Genomic DNA, 21,870 nt, shown 5'->3' with positions numbered 1-21,870 from the left:
TGTTGGACCTTGTAAAACAATCCCTGGATATTGTAATTACAACGGAAACTGTTCAAATGACATTCATAACGGACCCATCTGCAAGTAAGCCATAACAATTGTATTTTTGATTAGTATTTATTCCTATCTTGACTTTTGAATTCTAAAACGTTGAAATTTTAAATAATCAATCATTTCTGACAAAAATTCTACTAGTAAGTTAAGTACTATTTGCAGAGTACATATTCTCTTCATGTGATTACATACGGTTTCAGTACTATTTCTTACCATTAAAAATGACATATCTTTCTTTTCATGTCTTCAACTTAGGTGTTATGAAACTATCACTGGAAAATATTATGGCCCACAGTGTGAGTACTATGCAAGTAAAACAACTACAACCCCAGTAACTGAAAATGAATCAACTTCAGCCAGAACTGACTTCATCTCCTCACAACCTGGACTTGAGTCAACATCAGCAACAATACGATCATCTACGAGAATGACCTCAACTCGTACCACAAGTGGAGTTGCAACACCTACTTCTACTTATCCTTCTGCAACGATTACTCCTTCCTCTCCAAGTTCTGGATTTTCCTCTCGTCCAGGTGCCACAACGACAACCACAATACCTGGCACTACACAGGGGCTCACAGAATTTACCACCAGTCCTCATCCCACAATAATAACTCATTCCTCCCCAAGTTCTGCATTTTCCTCTAGTCCGGCTTCCACAACCATGACAACCACAAAACCTGGCACTACTGAGGGAGTCACAGTATCTACCACCAGTCCTCATCCCACAACAATTATTCATTCCTCCCCAAGTCCTGCGTTTTCATCTACTCCAGGATCTCCAACCATGACAACCACAACACCTAGCATTACTGGTTTAGTCACAGAATTTACTTCCAGTTCTCATCCCACAACAATTACTCAGTCCTCCCCAAGTTCTGCATTTTCATCTAGTCCCGCAATTACAACCATGACAACCACAACACCTAGCATTACAGGTATAGTCACAGAATCTACTACCAGTTCTCATCCCACAACAGTTTCTCATTCCTCCCCAAGTTCTGCATTTTCATCTACTCCAGGATCTCCAACCATGACAACCACAACACCTAGCATTACTGGTATAGTCACAGAATTTACTTCCAGTCCTCATCCCAAAACAGTTACTCAGTCCTCCCCAAGTTCTGCATTTTCATCTAGTCCCTTATCTCCAACCATGACAACCACAACACCTAGCATTACTGGTATAGTCACAGAATTTACTTCCAGTCCTCATCCCAAAACAGTTACTCATTCCTCCCCAAGTTCTGAATTTTCATCTAGTCCCACATCTACAGCCGTGACAACCACAACACCTAGCATTACTGGTTTAGTCACAGAATTTACTTCCAGTTCTCATCCCACAACAATTACTCAGTCCTCCCCAAGTTCTGCATTTTCGTCTAGTCCAGCATCCACAACCATGACAACCACGAAACCTAGCATTACAGGGATAGTCACAGAATCTACTACCAGTCCTCATCCCACAAAAGTTACTCATTCCTCCCCAAGTTCTGCATTTTCATCTAGTCCTGCAATTACAACCATGACAACCACAACACCTAGCATTACTGGTATAGTCACAGAATCTACTACCAGTTCTCATCCCACAACAGTTTCTCATTCCTCCCCAAGTTCTGAATTTTCATCTACTCCAGGATCTCCAACCATGACAACCACAACACCTAGCATTACTGGTATAGTCACAGAATTTACTTCCAGTCCTCATCCCACAACACTTACTCAGTCCTCCCCAAGTTCTGCATTTTCATCTAGTCCCTTATCTACAACCATGACAACCACAACACCTAGCATTACTGGTATAGTCACAGAATCTACTACCAGTTCTCACCCCACAACAGTTACTCAGTCCTCCCCAAGTTCTGCATTTTCATCTACTCCAGGATCTCCAACCATTACAACCACAACACCTAGCATTACTGGTTTAGTCACAGAACTTACTTCCAGTTCTCATCCCACAACAATTACTCAGTCCTCCCCAAGTTCTGCATTTTCATCTAGTCGAGTATCCACAACCATGAAAACCACAAAACCTGGCACTACTGAGGGAGTCACAGAATCTACTACCAGTCCTCATCCCACAACAATTACTCATTCCTCCCCAAGTCCTACGTTTTCATCCACTCCAGGATCTCAAACCATGACAACCACAAAACCTGGCACTACAGAGGGAATTACAGAACCTACTACCAATCTGCATCCCACAACAATTACTCATTCCTCCCCAAGTTCTGCATTTTCGTCTAGTCCAGCATCTACAACCATGACAACCACAACACCTAGCATTACAGGTATCGTCACAGAATCTACTACCAGTTCTCATCCCACAACAGTTACTCATTCCTCTCCCAGTTCTGCATTTTCATCTACTCCAGGATCTCCAACCATGACAACCACAACACCTAGCATTACTGGTTTAGTCACAGAATTTACTTCCAGTTCTCATCCCACAACAATTACTCAGTCCTCCCCAAGTTCTGCATTTTCCTCTAGTCCGGCTTCCACAACCATGACAACCACAAAACCTGGCACTACTGAGGGAGTCACAGTATCTACCACCAGTCCTCATCCCACAACAATTATTCATTCCTCCCCAAGTCCTGCGTTTTCATCTACTCCAGGATCTCCAACCATGACAACCACAACACCTAGCATTACTGGTTTAGTCACAGAATTTACTTCCAGTTCTCATCCCACAACAATTACTCAGTCCTCCCCAAGTTCTGCATTTTCATCTAGTCCCGCAATTACAACCATGACAACCACAACACCTAGCATTACAGGTATAGTCACAGAATCTACTACCAGTTCTCATCCCACAACAGTTTCTCATTCCTCCCCAAGTTCTGCATTTTCATCTACTCCAGGATCTCCAACCATGACAACCACAACACCTAGCATTACTGGTATAGTCACAGAATTTACTTCCAGTCCTCATCCCAAAACAGTTACTCAGTCCTCCCCAAGTTCTGCATTTTCATCTAGTCCCTTATCTACAACCATGACAACCACAACACCTAGCATTACTGGTATAGTCACAGAATTTACTTCCAGTCCTCATCCCAAAACAGTTACTCATTCCTCCCCAAGTTCTGAATTTTCATCTAGTCCCACATCTACAGCCGTGACAACCACAACACCTAGCATTACTGGTTTAGTCACAGAATTTACTTCCAGTTCTCATCCCACAACAATTACTCAGTCCTCCCCAAGTTCTGCATTTTCGTCTAGTCCAGCATCCACAACCATGACAACCACGAAACCTAGCATTACAGGGATAGTCACAGAATCTACTACCAGTCCTCATCCCACAAAAGTTACTCATTCCTCCCCAAGTTCTGCATTTTCATCTAGTCCTGCAATTACAACCATGACAACCACAACACCTAGCATTACTGGTATAGTCACAGAATCTACTACCAGTTCTCATCCCACAACAGTTTCTCATTCCTCCCCAAGTTCTGAATTTTCATCTACTCCAGGATCTCCAACCATGACAACCACAACACCTAGCATTACTGGTATAGTCACAGAATTTACTTCCAGTCCTCATCCCACAACACTTACTCAGTCCTCCCCAAGTTCTGCATTTTCATCTAGTCCCTTATCTACAACCATGACAACCACAACACCTAGCATTACTGGTATAGTCACAGAATCTACTACCAGTTCTCACCCCACAACAGTTACTCAGTCCTCCCCAAGTTCTGCATTTTCATCTACTCCAGGATCTCCAACCATTACAACCACAACACCTAGCATTACTGGTTTAGTCACAGAACTTACTTCCAGTTCTCATCCCACAACAATTACTCAGTCCTCCCCAAGTTCTGCATTTTCATCTAGTCGAGTATCCACAACCATGAAAACCACAAAACCTGGCACTACTGAGGGAGTCACAGAATCTACTACCAGTCCTCATCCCACAACAATTACTCATTCCTCCCCAAGTCCTACGTTTTCATCCACTCCAGGATCTCAAACCATGACAACCACAAAACCTGGCACTACAGAGGGAATTACAGAACCTACTACCAATCTGCATCCCACAACAATTACTCATTCCTCCCCAAGTTCTGCATTTTCGTCTAGTCCAGCATCTACAACCATGACAACCACAACACCTAGCATTACAGGTATCGTCACAGAATCTACTACCAGTTCTCATCCCACAACAGTTACTCATTCCTCTCCCAGTTCTGCATTTTCATCTACTCCAGGATCTCCAACCATGACAACCACAACACCTAGCATTACTGGTTTAGTCACAGAATTTACTTCCAGTTCTCATCCCACAACAATTACTCAGTCCTCCCCAAGTTCTGCATTTTCCTCTAGTCCGGCTTCCACAACCATGACAACCACAAAACCTGGCACTACTGAGGGAGTCACAGTATCTACCACCAGTCCTCATCCCACAACAATTATTCATTCCTCCCCAAGTCCTGCGTTTTCATCTACTCCAGGATCTCCAACCATGACAACCACAACACCTAGCATTACTGGTTTAGTCACAGAATTTACTTCCAGTTCTCATCCCACAACAATTACTCAGTCCTCCCCAAGTTCTGCATTTTCATCTAGTCCCGCAATTACAACCATGACAACCACAACACCTAGCATTACAGGTATAGTCACAGAATCTACTACCAGTTCTCATCCCACAACAGTTTCTCATTCCTCCCCAAGTTCTGCATTTTCATCTACTCCAGGATCTCCAACCATGACAACCACAACACCTAGCATTACTGGTATAGTCACAGAATTTACTTCCAGTCCTCATCCCAAAACAGTTACTCAGTCCTCCCCAAGTTCTGCATTTTCATCTAGTCCCTTATCTACAACCATGACAACCACAACACCTAGCATTACTGGTATAGTCACAGAATTTACTTCCAGTCCTCATCCCAAAACAGTTACTCATTCCTCCCCAAGTTCTGAATTTTCATCTAGTCCCACATCTACAGCCGTGACAACCACAACACCTAGCATTACTGGTTTAGTCACAGAATTTACTTCCAGTTCTCATCCCACAACAATTACTCAGTCCTCCCCAAGTTCTGCATTTTCGTCTAGTCCAGCATCCACAACCATGACAACCACGAAACCTAGCATTACAGGGATAGTCACAGAATCTACTACCAGTCCTCATCCCACAAAAGTTACTCATTCCTCCCCAAGTTCTGCATTTTCATCTAGTCCTGCAATTACAACCATGACAACCACAACACCTAGCATTACTGGTATAGTCACAGAATCTACTACCAGTTCTCATCCCACAACAGTTTCTCATTCCTCCCCAAGTTCTGAATTTTCATCTACTCCAGGATCTCCAACCATGACAACCACAACACCTAGCATTACTGGTATAGTCACAGAATTTACTTCCAGTCCTCATCCCACAACACTTACTCAGTCCTCCCCAAGTTCTGCATTTTCATCTAGTCCCTTATCTACAACCATGACAACCACAACACCTAGCATTACTGGTATAGTCACAGAATCTACTACCAGTTCTCACCTCACAGCAGTTACTCAGTCCTCCCCAAGTTCTGCATTTTCATCTACTCCAGGATCTCCAACCATTACAACCACAACACCTAGCATTACTGGTTTAGTCACAGAACTTACTTCCAGTTCTCATCCCACAACAATTACTCAGTCCTCCCCAAGTTCTGCATTTTCATCTAGTCGAGTATCCACAACCATGAAAACCACAAAACCTGGCACTACTGAGGGAGTCACAGAATCTACTACCAGTCCTCATCCCACAACAATTACTCATTCCTCCCCAAGTCCTACGTTTTCATCCACTCCAGGATCTCAAACCATGACAACCACAAAACCTGGCACTACAGAGGGAATTACAGAACCTACTACCAATCTGCATCCCACAACAATTACTCATTCCTCCCCAAGTTCTGCATTTTCGTCTAGTCCAGCATCTACAACCATGACAACCACAACACCTAGCATTACAGGTATCGTCACAGAATCTACTACCAGTTCTCATCCCACAACAGTTACTCATTCCTCTCCCAGTTCTGCATTTTCATCTACTCCAGGATCTCCAACCATGACAACCACAACACCTAGCATTACTGGTATAGTCACAGAATTTACTTCCAGTCCTCATCCCAAAACAGTTACTCAGTCCTCCCCAAGTTCTGCATTTTCATCCAGTCCCTTATCTCCAACCATGACAACCACAACACCTAGCATTACAGGTATAGTCACAGAATCTACTACCAATCCTCATCCCACAAAAGTTTCTCATTCCTCCCCAAGTTCTGCATTTTCATCTACTCCAGGATCTCCAACCATGACAACCACAACACCTAGCATTACTGGTATAGTCACAGAATTTACTTCCAGTTCTCATCCCACAACAGTTACTCATTCCTCCCCAAGTTCTGCATTTTCATCTACTCCAGGATCTCCAACCATGACAACCACAACACCTAGCATTACTGGTATAGTCACAGAATTTACTTCCAGTCCTCATCACACAACAATTACTCATTCCTCCCCAAGTTCTTCATTTTCATCTAGTCCGGCAATTACAACCATGACAACCACAAAACCTAGCATTACAGGTATAGTCACAGAATTTACTTCCAGTCCTCATCCCACAACAGTTACTCAGTCCTCCCCAAGTTCTGCATTTTCATCTAGTCCCTTATCTACAACCATGACAACCACAACACCTAGCATTACTGGTATAGTCACAGAATCTACTTCCAGTCCTCATCCCACAACAGTTACTCAGTCCTCCCCAAGTTCTGCATTTTCATCTACTCCAGGATCTCCAACCATTACAACCACAACACCTAGCATTACTGGTTTAGTCACAGAATTTACTTCCAGTTCTCATCCCACAACAATTACTCAGTCCTCCCCAAGTTCTGCATTTTCATCTAGTCGAGTATCCACAACCATGAAAACCACAAAACCTGGCACTACTGAGGGAGTCACAGAATCTACTACCAGTCCTCATCCCACAACAATTACTCATTCCTCCCCAAGTCCTACGTTTTCATCCACTCCAGGATCTCAAACCATGACAACCACAAAACCTGGCACTACAGAGGGAATTACAGAACCTACTACCAATCTGCATCCCACAACAATTACTCATTCCTCCCCAAGTTCTGCATTTTCGTCTAGTCCAGCATCTACAACCATGACAACCACAACACCTAGCATTACAGGTATCGTCACAGAATCTACTACCAGTTCTCATCCCACAACAGTTACTCATTCCTCCCCCAGTTCTGCATTTTCATCTACTCCAGGATCTCCAACCATGACAACCACAACACCTAGCATTACTGGTATAGTCACAGAATTTACTTCCAGTCCTCATCCCAAAACAGTTACTCAGTCCTCCCCAAGTTCTGCATTTTCATCTAGTCCCTTATCTCCAACCATGACAACCACAACACCTAGCATTACTGGTTTAGTCACAGAATTTACTTCCAGTTCTCATCCCACAACAATTACTCAGTCCTCCCCAAGTTCTGCATTTTCATCTAGTCCCGCAATTACAACCATGACAACCACAACACCTAGCATTACAGGTATAGTCACAGAATCTACTACCAGTTCTCATCCCACAACAGTTTCTCATTCCTCCCCAAGTTCTGCATTTTCATCTACTCCAGGATCTCCAACCATGACAACCACAACACCTAGCATTACTGGTATAGTCACAGAATTTACTTCCAGTTCTCATCCCACAACAGTTACTCATTCCTCCCCAAGTTCTGCATTTTCATCTACTCCAGGATCTCCAACCATGACAACCACAACACCTAGCATTACTGGTATAGTCACAGAATTTACTTCCAGTCCTCATCCCACAACACTTACTCAGTCCTCCCCAAGTTCTGCATTTTCATCTAGTCCCTTATCTACAACCATGACAACCACAACACCTAGCATTACAGGTATAGTCACAGAATCTACTACCAGTTCTCACCCCACAACAGTTACTCATTCCTCCCCAAGTTCTGCATTTTCATCTACTCCAGGATCTCCAACCATGACAACCACAACACCTAGCATTACTGGTATAGTCACAGAATCTACTTCCAGTCCTCATCCCACAACAGTTACTCAGTCCTCCCTAAGTTCTGCATTTTCATCTACTCCAGGATCTCCAACCATTACAACCACAACACCTAGCATTACTGGTTTAGTCACAGAATTTACTTCCAGTTCTCATCCCACAACAATTACTCAGTCCTCCCCAAGTTCTGCATTTTCATCTAGTCGAGTATCCACAACCATGAAAACCACAAAACCTGGCACTACTGAGGGAGTCACAGAATCTACTACCAGTCCTCATCCCACAACAATTACTCATTCCTCCCCAAGTCCTACGTTTTCATCCACTCCAGGATCTCAAACCATGACAACCACAAAACCTGGCACTACAGAGGGAATTACAGAACCTACTACCAATCTGCATCCCACAACAATTACTCATTCCTCCCCAAGTTCTGCATTTTCGTCTAGTCCAGCATCTACAACCATGACAACCACAACACCTAGCATTACAGGTATCGTCACAGAATCTACTACCAGTTCTCATCCCACAACAGTTTCTCATTCCTCCCCCAGTTCTGCATTTTCATCTACTCCAGGATCTCCAACCATGACAACCACAACACCTAGCATTACTGGTATAGTCACAGAATTTACTTCCAGTCCTCATCCCAAAACAGTTACTCAGTCCTCCCCAAGTTCTGCATTTTCATCTAGTCCCTTATCTCCAACCATGACAACCACAACACCTAGCATTACAGGGATAGTCACAGAATCTACTACCAGTTCTCATCCCACGACAGTTACTCAGTCCTCCCCAAGTTCTGCATTTTCATCTAGTCCCGCAATTACAACCATGACAACCACAACACCTAGCATTACAGGTATAGTCACAGAATCTACTACCAGTTCTCATCCCACAACAGTTTCTCATTCCTCCCCAAGTTCTGCATTTTCATCTACTCCAGGATCTCCAACCATGACAACCACAACACCTAGCATTACTGGTATAGTCACAGAATTTACTTCCAGTTCTCATCCCACAACAGTTACTCATTCCTCCCCAAGTTCTGCATTTTCATCTACTCCAGGATCTCCAACCATGACAACCACAACACCTAGCATTACTGGTATAGTCACAGAATTTACTTCCAGTCCTCATCACACAACAATTACTCATTCCTCCCCAAGTTCTTCATTTTCATCTAGTCCGGCAATTACAACCATGACAACCACAAAACCTAGCATTACAGGTATAGTCACAGAATCTACTACCAGTTCTCATCCCACAACAGTTACTCAGTCCTCCCCAAGTTCTGCATTTTCATCTACTCCAGGATCTCCAACCATGACAACCACAACACCTAGCCTTACTGGTATAGTCACAGAATCTACTTCCAGTCCTCATCCCACAACAGTTACTCAGTCCTCCCCAAGTTCTGCATTTTCATCTAGTCCCGCATCTACAACCATGACAACCACAACACCTAGCATTACAGGGATAGTCACAGAATCTACTACCAGTTCTCATCCCACGACAGTTACTCAGTCCTCCCCAAGTTCTGCATTTTCATCTAGTCCCGCAATTACAACCATGACAACCACAAAAACTAGCATTACAGGGATAGTCACAGAATCTACTACCAGTTCTCATCCCACGACAATTACTCATTCCTCCCCAAGTTCTGCATTTTCATCTAGTCCCGCATCTACAACCATGACAACCACAACACCTAGCATTACAGGGATAGTCACAGAATCTACTTCCAGTTCTCATCCCACGACAGTTACTCAGTCCTCCCCAAGTTCTGCATTTTCATCTAGTCCCGCATCTACAACCATGACAACCACAACACCTAGCATTACTGGTATAGTCACAGAATTTACTTCCAGTCCTCATCCTACAACAGTTACTCAGTCCTCCCCAAGTTCTGCATTTTCATCTACTCCAGGATCTCCAACCATTACAACAACAACACCTAGAATTACTGGTTTAGTCACAGAATCTACTACCAGTTCTCATCCCACGACAATTACTCAGTCCTCCCCAAGTTCTACGTTTTCATCTCAACCCGCATCTGCAACCATGACAACCACAACACCTGGCACTACCGAGGGAGTCACAGAATCTTCTACCAGTCCTCATCCCACAACAATTACTCATTCCTCCCCAAGTTCTGCATTTTCATCTAGTCCCTTATCTACAACCATGACAACCACAACACCTAGCATTACTGGTATAGTCACAGAATTTACTTCCAGTCCTCATCACACAACAATTACTCATTCCTCCCCAAGTTCTTCATTTTCATCTAGTCCGGCAATTACAACCATGACAACCACAAAACCTAGCATTACAGGTATAGTCACAGAATCTACTACCAGTTCTCATCCCACAACAGTTACTCAGTCCTCCCCAAGTTCTGCATTTTCATCTACTCCAGGATCTCCAACCATGACAACCACAACACCTAGCCTTACTGGTATAGTCACAGAATCTACTTCCAGTCCTCATCCCACAACAGTTACTCAGTCCTCCCCAAGTTCTGCATTTTCATCTAGTCCCGCAATTACAACCATGACAACCACAACACCTAGCATTACAGGTATAGTCACAGAATCTACTACCAGTTCTCACCCCACAACAGTTACTCATTCCTCCCCAAGTTCTGCATTTTCATCTACTCCAGGATCTCCAACCATGACAACCACAACACCTAGCATTACTGGTATAGTCACAGAATTTACTTCCAGTCCTCATCCCACAACAATTACTCAGTCCTCCCCAAGTTCTGCATTTTCATCTAGTCCCGCATCTACAACCATGACAACCACAACACCTAGCATTACAGGGATAGTCACAGAATCTACTACCAGTTCTCATCCCACGACAGTTACTCAGTCCTCCCCAAGTTCTGCATTTTCATCTAGTCCCGCAATTACAACCATGACAACCACAAAAACTAGCATTACAGGGATAGTCACAGAATCTACTACCAGTTCTCATCCCACGACAATTACTCATTCCTCCCCAAGTTCTGCATTTTCATCTAGTCCCGCATCTACAACCATGACAACCACAACACCTAGCATTACAGGGATAGTCACAGAATCTACTACCAGTTCTCATCCCACGACAGTTACTCAGTCCTCCCCAAGTTCTGCATTTTCATCTAGTCCCGCATCTACAACCATGACAACCACAACACCTAGCATTACTGGTATAGTCACAGAATTTACTTCCAGTCCTCATCCTACAACAGTTACTCAGTCCTCCCCAAGTTCTGCATTTTCATCTACTCCAGGATCTCCAACCATTACAACAACAACACCTAGAATTACTGGTTTAGTCACAGAATCTACTACCAGTTCTCATCCCACGACAATTACTCAGTCCTCCCCAAGTTCTACGTTTTCATCTCAACCCGCATCTGCAACCATGACAACCACAAAACCTGGCACTACCGAGGGAGTCACAGAATCTTCTACCAGTCCTCATCCCACAACAATTACTCATTCCTCCCCAAGTTCTGCATTTTCGTCTAGTCCAGCATCTACAACCATGACAACCACAACACCTAGCATTACTGGTATAGTCACAGAATTTACTTCCAGTCCTCATCCCAAAACAGTTACTCAGTCCTCCCCAAGTTCTGCATTTTCATCTAGTCCCTTATCTACAATCATGACAACCACAACACCTAGCATTACTGGTATAGTCACAGAATTTACTTCCAGTCCTCATCCCACAACAATTACTCATTCCTCCCCAAGTTCTGAATTTTCATCTAGTCCCGCATCTACAACCATGACAACCACAACACCTAGCATTACTGGTATAGTCACAGAATTTACTTCCAGTCCTCATCCCACAACAATTACTCATTCCTCCCCAAGTTCTGCATTTTCGTCTAGTCCAGCATCTACAACCATGACAACCACAACACCTAGCATTACAGGGATAGTCACAGAATCTACTACCAGTTCTCATCCCACGACAGTTACTCAGTCCTCCCCAAGTTCTGCATTTTCATCTAGTCCCGCAATTACAACCATGACAACCACAAAAACTAGCATTACAGGTATAGTCACAGAATCTACTACCAGTTCTCATCCCACGACAATTACTCATTCCTCCCCAAGTTCTGCATTTTCGTCTAGTCCCGCATCTACAACCATGACAACCACAACACCTAGCATTACTGGTATAGTCACAGAATTTACTTCCAGTCCTCATCCTACAACAGTTACTCAATCCTCCCCAAGTTCTGCATTTTCATCTACTCCAGGATCTCCAACCATTACAACAACAACACCTATAATTACTGGTTTAGTCACAGAATCTACTACCAGTTCTCATCCCACGACAATTACTCATTCCTCCCCAAGTTCTGCATTTTCATCTAGTTCCGCATCTACAACCATGACAACCACAACACCTAGCATTACTGGTATAGTCACAGAATCTACTACCAGTTCTCATCCCACGACAATTACTCATTCCTCCCCAAGTTCTGAATTTTCATCTAGTCCCGCATCTACAACCATGACAACCACAACACCTAGCATTACTGGTATAGTCACAGAATTTACTTCCAGTCCTCATCCTACAACAGTTACTCAGTCCTCCCCAAGTTCTGCATTTTCATCTACTCCAGGATCTCCAACCATTACAACAACAACACCTAGAATTACTGGTTTAGTCACAGAATCTACTACCAGTTCTCATCCCACGGCAATTACTCATTCCTCCCCAAGTTCTGCATTTTCATCTAGTCCCGCATCTACAACCATGACAACCACAACACCTAGCATTACAGGGATAGTCACAGAATCTACTACCAGTTCTCATCCCACGACAGTTACTCAGTCCTCCCCAAGTTCTGCATTTTCATCTAGTCCCGCAATTACAACCATGACAACCACAAAAACTAGCATTACAGGTATAGTCACAGAATCTACTACCAGTTCTCATCCCACGACAATTACTCATTCCTCCCCAAGTTCTGCATTTTCATCTAGTCCCGCATCTACAACCATGACAACCACAACACCTAGCATTACTGGTATAGTCACAGAATTTACTTCCAGTCCTCATCCTACAACAGTTACTCAGTCCTCCCCAAGTTCTGCATTTTCATCTAGTCCCGCATCTACAACCATGACAACCACAACACCTAGCATTACTGGTATAGTCACAGAATTTACTTCCAGTCCTCATCCCACAACAATTACTCATTCCTCCCCAAGTTCTGCATTTTCATCTAGTCTTGCATCTACAACCATGACAACCACAACACCTAGCATTACTGGTATAGTCACAGAATCTACTACCAGTTCTCATCCCACGACAATTACTCATTCCTCCCCAAGTTCTGAATTTTCATCTAGTCCCGCATCTACAACCATGACAACCACAACACCTAGCATTACTGGTATAGTCACAGAATTTACTTCCAGTCCTCATCCTACAACAGTTACTCATTCCTCCCCAAGTTCTGCATTTTCATCTACTCCAGGATCTCCAACCATTACAACAACAACACCTAGAATTACTGGTTTAGTCACAGAATTTACTTCCAGTCCTCATCCCACGACAATTACTCATTCCTCCCCAAGTTCTGCATTTTCATCTAGTCCCGCATCTACAACCATGACAACCACAACACCTAGCATTACTGGTATAGTCACAGAATTTACTTCCAGTCCTCATCCTACAACAGTTACTCATTCCTCCCTAAGTCCTGCGTTTTCATCCACTCCAGGATCTCCAACCATTACAACCACAAAACCTGGCACTACAGAGGGAATTACAGAATCTACTACCAGTCCTCATCCCTCAACAATTACTCATTCCTCCCCAAGTCCTGCATTTTCATCTAGTCCCGCAATTACAACCATGACAACCACGAAACCTAGCATTACAGGTATAGTCACAGAATCTTCTACCAGTCCTCATCCCACAACAATTACTCATTCCTCCCCAAGTTCTGCATTTTCATCTAGTCCCTTATTCACAACCATGACCACCACAAGACCTGGCACTACCGAGAGAGTCACAGAATCTTCTTCCAGTCCTCATCCCACAAAAATTACTCATTCCTCATCAAGTTCTACGTTTTCATCTAGTCCCGCATCTACAACCATGACAACCACAAGACCTGGCACTACAGAGGGAGTCACAGAATCTTCTACCAGTCCTCATCACACAACAATTACTCATTCCTCCCCAAGTTCTGCATTTTCATCTAGTCCCGCAATTACAACCATGACAACCACGAAACCTAGCCTTACTGGGATAGTCACAGAATCTACTACCAGTTCTCATCCCACAACAGTTACTCAGTCCTCCCCAAGTTCTGCATTTTCATCTAGTCCCTTATTCACAACCATGACAACCACAAGACCTGGCACTACCGAGGGAGTCACAGAATCTACTTCCAGTCCGCATTCCACAACAATTACTCATTCCTCATCAAGTTCTACTTTTTCATCTAGTCCCGCATCTACAACCATGACAACCACAAAACCTGGCACCAATACTCCAGAGTCGATTACCGTAACTATTGACATATCAACCACAGCTTCTATCACCACACCAGTAGAACCAACAGACCACTTCTCCTCAACCATACCATCTACAACTCCTCACTGTCCTGAGTTCATCTATGGAAATGAATGCATTTATGGAGTGAATGACACCTCTGTTAACATCGGTGAGGTTTTTCAACTCTTAACAGTCAATTTCATTGACTCACACCAGCATGTTAAATCTTAATGTTTTACTTTTAATTTGTTATTTTCAATTCCATGGTCAATGTTAATGGCGCTGCAGCAACATTGCAATTTTGTGAATTAGTTTTGGACAGTGATAATATAATGTCTCCATATTTATTTTGCAGATACAGGAACACTGCCATCTCGAAAAGTAAACGTCACCTTGAAAATTGATATTACTTTTGATATTGCTTTTGACAATTTAAATTCACCTGAAGCAATAACATTCATCAACGCATTATTGTCTGAGGTATTTTTTTTTCCCTTTTTACTCCTGCCTATCATGTAATTTCACTTTTACTGACATATATCATTATCAAATTATGAATGACATTCTTAATTTCATTTATTATGCTCTTCGCTTTTTCATCTCTATATTACTTATATATTTATGTCTTTTGGATGTTGAAGATCATGCTGATTTACTCCTATATTGTGTCTTGCATTATAATTTGTAGCTGGAACCTTTATGCTTTGAAGCTGATCCATCCACCTTCAAAAAAGTAAAAGTCGTCAAGTTATCGTAGGTGTTATTTAGTTTACTAAAAAAAACTTCATTTGTAGTTAGTTGTAATTATGTACTGCTGCTTTGATGTAATTAATGTTTTTTTTTTTTCCCTCTCATTTAGAAGTGGAAGTGTAATTGCTGACACTGAAGTAGAGTACATCTATCCAAACAATCAAACTCAAATCAATTTTGTCAATGATCATTTGGATGGGGTGTTGACTGGCATATTGAATGACACGACAAACCTCAAGAAGATTGCCTCGGCTGTGAATGCAACAAGTGCACAGTTAAATAACGTCACTTTTCAGGCACCAAATATCACAAGTAAGTGATTTTTTTTTTACTACTAATAATATAATTGACATGTAACCGTATTTCACAGTGTCTACATATTTGCATGATGGCACCCATACACACTAATATGTACATTACTCCTCAATCTCATGCAGATATCACACAACTGGAACCCTTTATTAACTGCTCTAACTTTGTTGATTACACACCTGAGCTTTCCAATGGTCAATGGGAGTGTGTCGGACCTTGCAAAACTCACCCAAACTACTGTAATCGACATGGAGACTGTTATAATAATATTTATAAAGGACCCATCTGCAAGTAAGTCATAACAATTGTATTTTTAATTAGCGTTTGGTCCTATCATGATTTTCAAGTTTTACCCCCAGACAGTAATCTTATGATAATACTGAAAATAAATGTGAAGGTATTTTGAAGGAGTTATCATTCTTTTTTGACCAAAAAAAAAAATCCAGTTTTAAATGAAATACTTCTTTTAGAAAGTATATTTTGTTCAAGGATGTGATTAAATATGTTTAAAGTGCTTCTTCTTTGCATGAATACTGATAAAATAACTCACTTTTCATCCTGTCATCTTAGGTGTTACAATACTACCCTTGGCCGTTATTATGGTTCAAGGTGTGAGCACTATGAAGCTAAACCAACTACCCCTCCAGTAACTGAAAATGAATCAACTACAGCCAGTACTGTCCACATGTCCTCTCCACCTGAACTACGATCGACATCTGCCACAACACTGACATCTGCAGGAACAACAGAGACACTGATGACAGTCTCAACAGCCAGCAAAACTGGACTTACAACAATGACAAATATTCATCATTCAACAACAATTACTCATTCCTCCACACGTTCTGAGGTTTCATCAAGTTCACAGTCCACAACTGCACCAAAAACTAGTCATTTCACTGAAATCTCTACTGGACACAGCTCAACAACAACAACAACAACAACAACAACAGGTCTTCCATCAACAACACATGAATCACCTAAAGTCACTATCTCCTCACCAGCTCAACCACAGTCTTCATCTGCCATAATGGAGACATCTGCAAAAGTATCAGCAACGACAGTATCTGTAATTCCATCATCAACATTTACTACAAATACAGTCACCACAACTAATAAGGTCCATCATCCCTCTACTATTACCAAATATTACTCAAGTACTGAGTTTTCTTCAAGTCCCACTTCCACATCCATGCCAGCAACCAACCATTTCACCTCAACTTCTCTTGATAACAATACTAGCCCCACATCAACAGTTAGTACATCCACAGTACCAACAGTCAGCACTTTGTCAAGCACCACTAAAATCTTTCCCAACACTACTGTTACTGGGACCATACCGTCTACAACTCCTCGCTGTCCTGATTCCGTCTATGGAGATGAATGCATTTATGGAGTGAATGACACCTCTCCCAACATCGGTGAGGTTTCTCTGCTCCAACAGTTAATTTTATTGACTTTTACCAGCATGTAAATCCTCAATGTTTTATTTTCAAGTTGGAATTTTCAGTTCTGTGGTAAATGTTAATGTCGCTTCAGCAGCAGTACATTATTGTGGTGTAGTCGTGGACAGTGATAATACAAGGTTTCTATATTTGTTTTGCAGATCCAGGAACACTGCCATCTCGAAAAGTAAACGTCACCTTGAAAATTGATATTACTTTTGTTATTGCTTTTGAAAATTTAAATTCACCTGAAGCAATAACATTCATCAAAGGATTATTGTCTGAGGTATTTTTTCCTTTTTACTCTTGTCTATCATGTAATTTCACTTGAATTACATTCATCATTTAATTATTTTATGCTCTTCACTTTTTCATCTATATATTATTTAGACAGTATATTTATGTCTTTTGGATGTTGAAGATCATACTGATTTACTGCCATATTGTGTCTTGCATTATAATTTGTAGCTGGAACCTTTATGCTTTGAAGCTGATCCATCCACCTTCAAAAAAGTAAAAGTCGTCAAGTTATCGTAGGTGTTATTTAGTTTACTAAAAAAAACTTCATTTGTAGTTAGTTGTAATTATGTACTGTTCCTTTGATGTAATTAATGGTTTTTTTTGTCTCTCTCATTCAGAAGTGGAAGTGTAATTGCTGACACTGAAGTAGAGTACATCTATCCAAACAATCAAACTCAAATCAATTTTGTCAATGATCATTTGGATGGGGTGTTGACTGGCATATTGAATGACACGACAAACCTCAAGAAGATTGCCTCGGCTGTGAATGCAACAAGTGCACAGTTAAATAACGTCACTTTTCAGGCACCAAATATCACAAGTAAGTGATTTTTTTTCACTACTAATAATATAACTGACATGTAACTGTGTTTCACAGTGTCTACATATTTGCATGATGGCACCCATACAAACTAATATGTACATTACTCCTCAATCTCATGCAGATATCACACAACTGGAACCCTTTATTAACTGCTCTAACTTTGTTGATTACACACCTGAGCTTTCCAATGGTCAATGGGAGTGTGTCGGACCTTGCAAAACTCACCCAAACTACTGTAATCGACATGGAGACTGTTATAATAATATTTATAAAGGACCCATCTGCAAGTAAGTCATAACAATATGAATACCTTTATTTATATTATATTTATATTTTTGAGGTATTACCTTTAGACAGTGATTTTAACTTAATGTTAAATATAAAGTGTAACTCTTGCAAGATTATGTTTCATTGGACATGTAAGTTTGTCAGTGTTCTCAAAGAGAAGAGTGCAGGCAGGTTGGAGTAAAGTGTCAGGAGTGATGCATGATAAAAGAGTATCTGCAGGAATTACAGGAAATGTGTCCAGGATGATAGCAGGACCAGAAATGTTGTAAGGTTAGTAGTAGTAGTAGACGTAGTAGGAGGACTTGCAGTAGTAACAGTACTAGTAGGAGTAGTAGGAGTAGGAGTAGTAGTAGTCATTCATCATTAGGCCTTTGTATTCCTTTTGGAACATAGGCCATTGATAAATCACCTCCACCCACTCTGGGTTTTTTGCTCTTCATCAGTGTTTCTGTAGTCATTTTTATCCACGGCACAGGGGATTGGCCCATGCATTCCTCCAGAACCCTGTTGGTCAGCATTACCTGCTTCCACCCCTCATGATGAGGACACAGGGATGGGTTTTGAGAGGCAGTTGTTGTGGTAGTAGTAGTAGGAATAGTAGTAATAGTTGTAGTAGTAGTAGTAGCAGTAGTAGTAGCAGTAGTAGTACTAGTGGTAGGAATAGTAGTAGCAGTAGTAGTAGTAGTAATAGTAGTGGTTGTGGTAGTAGTTGTAGTGGTAGTAGTAGTAGAGTAGTAGTGGTAGTAGTAGAAGTAGTAGTGGTAGGAATAGTCGTGGTAGTAGTAGTAAGAATAGTAGTAGTAGTAGTAGTAGTAGTAGTAGTAGTAGTAGTAGTAGTAGTAGTAACAGCAGTAGTAGTAATAGTGGTAGGAGTAGTAGTAGTAGGTGTAGTAAGAAGAGTACTAGTGGTAGTAGTAGTAGTAGTAGCAGTAGTAGTAATAGTGGTAGGAATAGTAGTAGTAGTGGTAGTAGTAGTAGTGGTAGTGGTTGTAGTAGTAGGAGTAGTAGTAGTAGTAGTAGTAGTAGTAGTAGTAGTGTTTTTGATAGGTTACAGACTTTCACAGAAAATGTCTGTACCTGTTTTCAAATCCAGATTCAGTTTCAGGGCCGTATTACTTTTAGTTTAATGTGTGTATTCTCAGTATGACCTCTGTTTAATGAATGCCCTCCTTTGGCCTTTCACTGCAGATGCTACAGCTCCAGCCTTGAACAGTATTCTGGTCCACAGTGTGATCTCTTCCGCTACGGCCCAGGTTTCTACGGAGCCCTGTTTGGATCACTGGCCGGAGCCCTCCTGCTCTTGATTATCATCGTTATCGCTGTCCTTGTCAAAAAGAGGCACAGTGGCATGTGGTGGGTCACAGTCCCAAAGCCCTTATTTTAATGCTCAATATTTTATGTTTCTTGTGACCTGATAAAGTTATAAATCATCTGTCATCTTTAGGAAAAGAAGTAATTCCTATGACAGAAGACTGTCTGCTTTTGAGGAGGATTTCTTTGACTTTTCTCACACAGGTGTGTCCTGATAATTTTGTTATCATCGATACCACAGTTTAACTCTTGTTTCAACAATTTTAATGCTTTTTTTCCCCTCATTTTTCTGCATTTCTTCTTTATTTGAATGTTTTCAAATCTTTTTACACAGGAGATCACAACCTGGGCTTTGCAGGCACTTACACACCACAGGGTTTTAGGCCTCATGCAGAAAATGTTGCAGGTATTTGTGGTATCTACTTAAACAATATATACCAATATTGACAAAAATGCATTCTTTTGGATTTCTTTCAAATATTAAAATATTAATGCAGTTCCTTCTTGTGTCTTTCCAGGTGTTAACACATCATCCAGAGGTTTCTGAACATCAACCCTAGACTATAAATGTTTGTTTTGATTATGAGTGTCCATGCTAGCAATAATTACATATCTATTGATTTCATTTTAGATTATTTATATCTTTATTTATGCAAAAATATAATTAATTATAATGTTGTATACCCTCATAAAAATAAACCTGTTGATGCAGAGTCTGTTGTTGTTGTTCATTTACACCCTAGCTGTTCATATTCAGTAATAAACCTAAAGTGTTCTAAAGGACACTGTTACCCAACAGTTTCCCAGTTTGAGATCAATAAAGTACATCTATCTATCTATCTATCTATCTATCTATCTATCTATCTATCTATCTATCTATCTATCTATCTATCTATCTATCTATCTATCTATCTATCTATCTATCTATCTATCTATCTATCTATCTATCTATCTATCTATCTATCTATCTATCTATCTATCTATCTGTCTATCTATCTGTCTGTCTGTCTGTCAAGTTGGAATAATTTTATTTTCACACATATTTCTCTTCTTATTCCTGTTTATACACATGATCACCTTTAAGCCCAATGACTACATACTGAGCTACTCTTTACCAAGAATAAATCACATTGTCACAATCATTTCATGAGAGGAGGTCAAATATTTTATTGCAACTTTTCTTTGGACGTAGCATTGTTCTACATTATTGTTATTAGTCATTTCTTTTATTTATTTCAATAATTAGAAGTTTAAAACAGAACTATGCCAGTGGTCCAGTGTTGAGAAACAAAAGCTCAAACCAACATGTAAACAAATATGTAGTTAATTTGGTACAAACATTTGCCTACTCTGTCTCCTTGCTGTTATTATCCAGAAACATGTTCTGTCATCTAGTACATTTTATCTGTTGTCTTTTGTTGAAAGCTTTGTTTATCTGCAGTACATTTACCAAAAGGGAGGTGAAACAGTGAGGTGAGAGGTCAGGGAGACAAGAAGTATTTAGGGTCAACAGTTCAGAGTAATGCAGAGGTTTGGATTGGAGGTGAAGAGGAGAGTGCAGGCAGGGTGGAGAAAAGTGTCAGGAGTGATGTGTGACAAAACAGCATCAGCACAAATGAAAGGAAAAGTGTACAGGACGACAGTGAGACCAGTGATGTACGGTTTAGAGATGGCAGCACTGATGACAAGACAGGAGCAGGGGAGGCGCAAGAGATTAGAAACCCCATGAAAAAATGTCACTTTGGGTCCCACTACTTCAGTACCACAAACCATAAAAATACGAGATTATACAGGCATGGACAGAAATTTTAGCTTAAAATAGATTTTATGATTTCATGCAAGATTGATGAGAAAGGTGCAAGCCATCTTTTACATTTCCAAAACTACTACAAATAAATGACAGTTTTCCTTTTTGGATAGAAGTACAGGGTGTCCCCCCCCCCCCCCCCCCCCCAAAAAAAAGGCATTATTTTATGACCCATTATTTGTTCAAAATTTGTTTGCTCTTTTTGCTCAAAAAATGTAATCATTTTTATTGTTCTTCTTTCAGGAATAGACATGCCATGTACTGCAACAGAAAAGGTGTTCTGTGTACTTACGTACGCCCAAAATCAGTCAAATGTGAATATGCAACGTGAATTTATTAGAAAATTTCATAAACAAGCACCAACAGGAAAGTAGATTTGTAGAATAAAACATTTTATTTCCGAAATAAATCCTATTAAGTATAATTTCTCCTGACCATGTAGCCTTTTTTTTTTTTTAACAAC

At 41.1% G+C, this 21,870-nt stretch overlaps 2 protein-coding genes across 2 annotated transcripts; both read left to right on the top strand.

Annotated features, from left to right (window-relative positions):
* The first annotated feature begins 2,809 nt into the window (after positions 1-2,809).
* LOC115419925 (cell wall protein DAN4-like) lies at positions 2,810-16,687 on the top strand. The gene is made up of 9 exons (XM_030134999.1): positions 2,810-2,837; positions 3,177-3,452; positions 14,442-14,819; positions 15,006-15,130; positions 15,339-15,403; positions 15,510-15,712; positions 15,838-16,003; positions 16,283-16,358; positions 16,634-16,687. The coding sequence occupies exons 1-9, from the start codon at positions 2,810-2,812 to the stop codon at positions 16,685-16,687; spliced, it is 1,371 nt and encodes a 456-aa protein (XP_029990859.1).
* A 217-nt stretch (positions 16,688-16,904) lies between these two features.
* Positions 16,905-20,230, top strand: LOC115419924 (mucin-3B-like). The gene is made up of 9 exons (XM_030134998.1): positions 16,905-17,133; positions 17,319-17,443; positions 17,626-17,690; positions 17,796-17,998; positions 18,123-18,288; positions 19,478-19,642; positions 19,734-19,804; positions 19,935-20,006; positions 20,119-20,230. Exons 1-9 carry the CDS (start codon positions 16,905-16,907, stop codon positions 20,145-20,147), a joined length of 1,125 nt encoding a protein of 374 aa, XP_029990858.1. The 3' UTR covers positions 20,148-20,230.
* Positions 20,231-21,870: the final 1,640 nt, after the last annotated feature.

The sequence above is a fragment of the Sphaeramia orbicularis genome, chromosome 5 (assembly GCF_902148855.1).
Source record: "Sphaeramia orbicularis chromosome 5, fSphaOr1.1, whole genome shotgun sequence".
NCBI lineage: Eukaryota > Metazoa > Chordata > Actinopteri > Kurtiformes > Apogonidae > Sphaeramia > Sphaeramia orbicularis.
The sequence above is the reverse complement of the archived record's forward strand: the minus strand, read 5'-3'. Positions and strand labels throughout refer to the sequence as shown.